General features: G+C 55.7%; 1 protein-coding gene across 1 annotated transcript in view; it reads left to right on the top strand.

Annotated features, from left to right (window-relative positions):
- QRICH2 (glutamine rich 2) overlaps positions 1-7,663 on the top strand; it is a 20,569-nt gene that overhangs the window by 4,909 nt on the left and 7,997 nt on the right. Inside the window, exons 5-7 of the mRNA XM_006756377.2 lie at positions 2,888-5,033; positions 5,828-5,913; positions 7,407-7,504. Of these exons, the coding sequence (XP_006756440.2) occupies positions 2,888-5,033; positions 5,828-5,913; positions 7,407-7,504 (2,330 nt within the window). The remainder of the gene's footprint in view (positions 1-2,887; positions 5,034-5,827; positions 5,914-7,406; positions 7,505-7,663) is intronic.

Genomic DNA, 7,663 nt, shown 5'->3' with positions numbered 1-7,663 from the left:
TTTATTTATATTTATATTTATATGAATTGATTTTTGGAGAATGAGGGAGAGATAGAAGCATCAATAACTACCTCCTGCACGCCCCTCACTGGGGATTGAGCCTGGAACCCAGGCATATGCCCTGACTGGGAATCGATCCTGCGACCTCTTGGCTCCTGGTTCGATGTTCAACCAACTGTGCCACACCGGCCCGGCTCTCCCTTTTTACCATCGCACAGGGTTCCAGTATGTGGATGTTCATCCTTTATTTCACAGTCTCCTGTTACGGGTATTCTAACTTTCCCCCCAATTTTATGACCAGGTGCTCCGTGTGACATTCACACGCGTGCACACACCCCAGGGCACATTCCCGGAGGAGGCAGTGCATGTGTGACGTGGCTGGCTGTGGGCCAGTCGCCTCGCGTGGGTGTGGCTCCAGGTTAGAGCCCTGTCAGCCACGTAGCGGGGAGGTCGGTTCTCACGGGCCCCACCAGCACTGCCTGTGGTGGCCCGGGTCTTGGCACGTGGCCGGCCGCTGGATGGACGGTGGCACCTGGCTTCCTTCTGCAGCGTTCCCAGGCTCGTCTCCAGGCTGCCCTGAAATCATGCCCGGGTCCCTTCACTCTTAGTGGGCGAAGGTGGCAGCCACCCCTGGAAATGAAACCCCTTGAGGGACCCCTTGCTCATGGTGACTCTTACACTCGGGGAAACGCTCACAGGGAGCTATTCGAATCCCCACCTCGCTTCCCTGAACAGAATGGGCATTTGCAAATGGCCTTCAGGGGTCAGGATCAGCTGTCTCCCTCACACCCACACCCGCACCCCCGATTTTTTTTTTTAATCCTCACTCGATGTTTTCCATTGATTCTAGAAAGAGAGGGATGGAGAGGGGGAGAGAGAGAGAAACATGGATGTGAGAGAAACAGCCTGTTGCTATGCACGGGGCCCGACTGGGGACCGAACTGGCAACCTGGGCATGTGCTCCGACAGGGAATTGAACCCAAGACTCTGGCCACTGAGCGGCACCAGGCAGGGCTCAGCTGTCCTTTTGGTCTTGACATTTCCCTCCTCCTGCCTTTGTGCACCTGGGTTCCTCAGAAAGGGCTCTGCAGATAGGCAGACCCGCCCAAGGGGAAGAGAGGGAACCCTAGGGCGCCACCAAGTGGCCACCTGGGGTGCGACAAATATTGACTGGGTACAGAAGACACCCCGCTAGTCCCCAAGACTTTTCTGAATTCTGGGCCCATCTTTAGAGGAAGGCACCATCAGAAAGCACTGGAAGGGGGCGTGGCCTAGTAGAGGGTGGCTTCTGCGTTCGCTATTTAAAATACATATTTTTTAGATTTTTCAATTATAGTTGCCATACAATATGCATTTCAGGTGCACAACGGTGACTAGACATTTATACATCGCTGTTTAAAGTGCAAGCTGTTTGCCCTCGCCGGTTTGGCTCAGCGGATAGAACATCAGCCTGTGGACCAGAGGGTCCTGGGTTTGATTCCCGTCAAGGGCATGTGCCTCGGTTGCAGGCTCCTCCCGGCCCAGGCCCTGGCCGGGGCTCCTGCAGGAGGCAACCAATCTGTGTGTTTCTCTCACATCGATATTTCTCTCTGTCTCTCCCTCTCTCTCCCACTCTCTCTGAAAACCACACAAAAAAAGGCGCAGCTGTTTTACCACTGCCGTGTGCTGTGAGTGAGCACGCGTTTTCTCGGGGTGCCAATAGAAGGGGGCCAGACCTACGAGTAAGCACCCACGTGAGCCCTGAGGCAGCGTCACGCCTCCCAGAGCTCAGAGCGTCGGTGTTTTGACAGTTGCTCCTAGTCCCGAGGGACTCCAGGAGCAAATGAGAATCGATAGAAACGCTGCCTGCTTTTGAGAAGCAGGAGCATGAGCTCACCGTGTCCAGGTGAGACAGTACCGCTCACCGGACACCGGACACCATCTTCTCTTGCGTGGCCAGTGGGACCCTTCGCATACCTATGAAATGGGCGTTTCCAAAGGAGGCATTTTTAAGGTCAATTACGGGTTTTGGCAGGTGGGTGGTGACGACTCTTCTTTTTCTAAAATATATTTTTATTGATTTCAGAGAGAGGAGGGAGAGGGAGAGAGAGAGAGAAACATCAATGATGAGAGGGAATCATTGATTGGCTGCCTCCTGCATGCCCCCTCCTGGGGATCAAGCCTGAAACCCGGGCATGTGCCCTTGGCCAGAATTGAACCTGGGACCCTTTAGTCTGCAGGCCAACGCTCTATCCACTGAGCCAGACCGGCCAGGGCGTCCTCATGCCCTTTCCCTGTACCCTCTGCGAGAGTTGGCATGGATCGCTTGTACTTTTCTGTGAACCCCTCTCTTTATTAAACCTGGGTATGTGTCCTAACCAGGAATCAAACCGGAGACCTTTCGGTGCCCTGGACGGCGCTCCAACCAACTGAGCCACACTGGCCAGAGCTCCCCTGTCTTTTATGAGGAAAGTTACATATTATGATGCCGTCTGCAAATGTAGATTCTCAACCATCTGGAGACCTTATCCTTCAAGAGCGTCCAATTCTGCCCTGGCCGGTGTGGCTCCGTTTGTTGGCGTGTCGTCCTGTACCCCGAAATGCCATGGGTTTGAGTCCTGATCAGGGCACATGCCTAGGTTGCTGGTTTGGGTTCGATCCTGATCAGGGCGCCCACAGGAGGGGAGGCAACCAATCGCTGTTTCTCTCTCTTTTCCTCTCTCTCTCTCTCGCAAATCAATAAACGTATCCACATCTCCTTGGGGGAGGATTTTAAAAAAAGTGTCAAATTCTCTGTGTCTAGCTTAGTTTTGGGGCCCAGAGGGTCTCCCCCCGCCAAGGCCTCAGGCTGTCCCACTCAGAAACCCCAGAACCCCTCCCACCAAGCCTGACGCGTTCTCACTTGTAGCCTCTGCTTCCCTCCTTCCTCCTCAACCAGGGCATAGAGTCTACGCCAGCAGCTCTTAGGCACAAAGGGAAACCGCCTGCAGCACCGCGCGACGTGGTTCCGCGTGCACCCTCCACCGTGTATCCAGGTGCGGACTGGGCTCCGGATGCCGCTGGTGGTTTGGGCCCAGAGCAGACCTTGCCGGGACCCGGCGGAGCCAGACACCCCTCCGAAGGGGAACAGAAACTGCCCTCTGGGCTTCCTGATAGGGGCCATGATGAAGCCGGGCTGGCCAAACCTCATCCCCCCCCTGGGCCCCAGTTCAGAACTGAAGCCGACCAGCACAGGCCTAGGGAGTGGCCCAGCACAGCAGGTCCGAGAAGAGATGAACGAGACGCCTACCCTGGCCCAGTCCCGCAGGACTTGCCCCCAGACCAGCATCCTCTCACGCACCCTGATGCTCGTGGCGGGATGACCCCCAGCCCGGGCCAAGTCATGGACGCCAGGCCAGACCAGCTAGGGCCAGGGCCACCTGGCCTGGATCAGCTGGAGTTTCAACCTCCTAGCGCTGACCTATATGGCCTCCCCTTCAGGCCGGGCCTGATGCCACCTGGAACGGAGGAACAGGGACCGGTACCACCTGGCATGGGTCAGCAGGGTGTGATGCCACCGTGGGTACCTGCCAGAGATCAGCAAGGACTGGGACTCCCTGGTCCCGCACAGCCTGCTATGGTTCCGCCTGGCGCACAGCAGTACGGGGTGAGATTTCCTGGCCCGGACCAGCGTGCCATGGAGCGGCCTGCGATGGACGGGAGTGGTATGGGACCCATTGGCACAGATGAGCATGGATTTCCGATATTTGGCATGGATCAACAAGGACTGGTTCCACCTTTTAGAGATCAGCAAGGTTTTGTACAGCCCGGTTTGGAAACGCCTGGCTTCCTACAACCAGGCACACTGCAGCACGGTGTGCTCCCACCTGGTGCAGCTCAGCCTGGTTTGGTCCCACCTGGTGCAGGTCAGCCTGGTTTAGTCCCACCTGGTGCAGGTCAGCCTGGTTTAGTCCCACCTGGTGCAGGCCAGCCTGGTTTGGTCCCACCTGGAGTTGATCAACGTGGTTTGGTACAGGCTGGTCAATATCCACCTGGTTTTGTACAGCCAGGTGCATATCCATATAGTTTGGCTCAACCTGGCGTCTATCCACATGGTTTGGTCCAGCCCGGTACATATCCACATGGTTTCATACAGCCTGGTGTGGCAGGTTATCCTGGTTTGGTCCCACCTGATGCAGGTCAACCTGGTTTGGTCCCACCTGATGCAGGTCAACCTGGTTTAGTCCAACCGGGTACAAGTCAGCCTGATTTAGTCCAACCTGGAACGGATCAGCGTGGTTCAGTCCAACCTGGTGCAGGTCTGCCTGGTTTGGTCCCACCTGGAGTTGATCAGCAGGATTTGGTTCAGCCGGGTGCATATCCACCTGGTTTCGTGCAGCCTGCTAGCGATCATCAGGGTTTAGTGGCACCGGGAACAGATCAGCTTGGTGCTGATCACCAAGGCTTGGTACCATCAGGCGCAGAGCCTCATGGCTCTCCACGCCCAGATCAGCATGGCCTGGCACCTCCTGGTCAGGTGTCACCACGCCTATCCAGGCAAGGTTGGATGTCGCCTAGGATGGACCAAGAGGGTTTGGTACCAACAGACCCTTATCAGGGTGGCGCACGCCCAGAGCAGCAGCATTGGGCATCGCCTGACCAAGATCAGCGTGACCGGCCATCCTCTGTCCTAGACCCAAGCGGCCTCACGTACCCTGGCCTTTACAGCCCAAGGCACTCGGGTGTCGAACCACAAGTCCAAGCCCATTTGGATCCACGCCAGCGTAGCGGGTATGCTCAGCCTCCCGCAAGTCCGAACGTCCCCTGGGTTCAGAGTACGGACTCCGTTAGCGAATCCAGGCAGGTCTCACAAGAACCGAGTTCTATGGAGTCTAAGAAACTCGATTCCCTGGAGAAAGTGGCTTCTAGCTTCCCCAGCGCGGTGGAGACGTTCCGCCTGATGGGAGAGCTCATCGGCCTCTACACGGAGTTCAAGGAGAACCTGAAGACCCTGGATGCGCAGAAAGCTGGCGAAACTGACTTGGAGAAGATCCAGTACCTGCTTGCGATGATGGGTGGGTAACACGTGCGTGGAGAGACCACGTCTTCATTCTAAGTTGATTTCATCCTTTTCCCCCCGGCGGCCGCTCTTCTGCCCGAATCCCCGAAAATAGAATGTCTGCTTCTAGCCATTCTGGGTTCTCCTAGAGTAGCGGGGAGGGGGGACCTTTCTTTTCTGCCAAGGGCCATTTGGCTATTTATAATATCATTCGTGGGCCATACAGAATTATCAACTTAAACACTAACCTGCAAACATTTAATTAACTCACCTCTAATGCCTTGGCAGGGCCAGACCAAATGATTTCTCAGGCCTTGTGTGGCCCGCGGGCCGGACAATCCCCACCCCTCCTGGAGCCTTTAGGGTCTGAAAGATGGAATTAAACCTTTGGAGTGAAGGAGCCTCAGGAGAGGAATGAGGCAGGTTGTGCCTCTGCCAGGCTCTCTGGAGAGCAGCTGGGGAAATGTTGGGGCAAAGGAAGCCAACAGCATCGAGTGGGGGTCGGAGGAGAGAATGTTGAAGAAGCGAACGTAACCTTTGTCTATTCGCAGCTCTGGGTCCATTCACAGCTCTGGGTCCAGAGAATAATGAAGATTTTGGAGTTGGGGGCAAACTCTGGGCCAGTGGTCCCAAAGCCCCATAGGATGTTAAGCCTTCGGTGGCTTTTTTCTGGGCTGCGGACAGTCCTGTCTCCTTTCTTCCCTCCCCTCCCCCCAGGCCTGTGTTCTCTGGGCTAACTTCACTCCGGGGCGGGGGTGCTGGAAGTGGGGATGAGATGCCCACGGGGATCTGAGCGCCCATTTCCCATAGTCCAAAAGACCATCCCACCGGACCTGCAGGAGCAGCTGAAGGCCATCAAGAGCCTGACCAAAGAGCTTCGGCAGGAAAAAGCAAAAGTGAGTGAGGGCGGGCCTGCTGCCGGCCTCGGTGCCAGCGCCCCCTGCCATTGGCCGGCCGTCCTGTCACTGCATCGCGACCAGCCCGTCAGGCGGGGAATGTGGCTCAGACATCACTTCCTGGGGGAAAGCCTGGTGCTCGAAGCTGGGGTTTAGCTGAGCCCGTCCTCTCGCGCGGCCATTGCCAGGGAAGCCAGGCCGGGCCGGGGCGCAGCGCTGGGACCCAGTGTGTGTAGGGCTGTCGGGGGCAGTGGTCATGGCGAGGGCTACCGGGTCTTCAGTTGTCATCTTTTTTTTATCCGCACCCAGGGATATTTTTGCATTGATTTCCAGAGAGAGTGGAAGGGAGAAGGAGAGACATCCATGTGGGAGAGACATCGATTGGCTGCCTCCCACACTCGCCCCAAACAGGGCCCGGGAGCTGAGGCACGTGCCCTTGACGGGAATTGAACCTGCACCCTTCAGTCCGCGGCCTGACGCTCTATCCACTGAGCCAAACCAACTAGGGCTTTAGCTGTCTTTATTTATTTTATTTTATTTTTTTTAAAATATATTTTATTGATTTTCTTACAGAGAGGAAGGGAGAGAGATAGGAGCTAAAAACATCGATGAGAGAGAAACATCGATCAGCTGCCTCCTGCACATTTCCTACTAGGGATGTGCCCGCAACCCATGTACATGCCCTTGACCGGAATCGAACCTGGGACCTTTCAGTCCACAGGCCGACGCTCTATCCACTGAGCCAAACCGGTTTCGGCTAGCTGTCTTTATATATATATATATATAGTCCTCATTAGAGGGTATTTTTCCATTGATTTTTAGAGAGAATAGAAGGGAGAGGGTCAGAGAGAAAGAGAGAGAGTAGCATCGATGTGATAGAGACACATTGATTGGTTGCCTCCTGCATGCGCCCTGACCAGGGCCAGGGATCGAGCCTGCAACCGAGGTATATGCCCTTGACTGGAATCAAACCCAGGACCCTTCAGTTTGCAGGTCAACGCTCTATCCACTGAGCAACACCAGCCAGGGCTTTAATTGTCTTCTTACTGAAGACTGTCTACTCAGTGGTCAGCAAACTGCAGCTCTTTGGCCCCTTGAGTGTGGCTCTTCCTAAGCCTTAGGAGTACCCTAATTAAGTTAATAACAATGTACCTACCTATATAGTTTAAGTTTAAAAAATTTGGCTCTCAAAAGAAATTTCAATCGTTGTACTGTAGATATTTGGCTCTGTTGACTAATGAGTTTGCCGACCACTGGTCTGCATCATGGGATGCAGAGAGGGTGGGAGGAAGGAAGAGAGGGAGGGAGGCCAAGGAGGGAGGGAGGGAGGGGGAGAACGAGGGAGGGATGAAGGGGTGTCAGGAAGGAACCTTGGCTTTTGTCAGCAGGTTGGGTTAGGGTCAGGGACGGGGGCAGGGGCTCGCGAAGGCTGCAGGCACCCGCAGGAGGCAGAGCCCGGCCTGCCTGACCCGCCTCTTCCATTGGATTTGCAGCTGGACAAGATACAGAGGTTCCTGGAGGGCGGAGGGCTGCCGGAAGTGGGGAAGGAGGTGGCAGCTGGCCCACTAAGCTTTCAGCTGGGTCTCCTCAGGTAAGTGCCTGCCCCGGCCGACCCTGCTCTCGGCCGAGCAGCTGGGAGCCAGCCTGGTTGGCCCACACCCTGTCTCTGGCCTGGGTCGTGTCTGCTCTTCCGGTTGCCCACGTCTAGTGCAAGCTGCTGGTGGGAGTTTCCCAAGTTCCTGAAACAGCA

The sequence above is a fragment of the Myotis davidii genome, unplaced genomic scaffold (assembly GCF_000327345.1).
Source record: "Myotis davidii unplaced genomic scaffold, ASM32734v1 scaffold274, whole genome shotgun sequence".
NCBI classification, from domain to species: Eukaryota; Metazoa; Chordata; class Mammalia; order Chiroptera; family Vespertilionidae; genus Myotis; species Myotis davidii.
The sequence above is the reverse complement of the archived record's forward strand: the minus strand, read 5'-3'. Positions and strand labels throughout refer to the sequence as shown.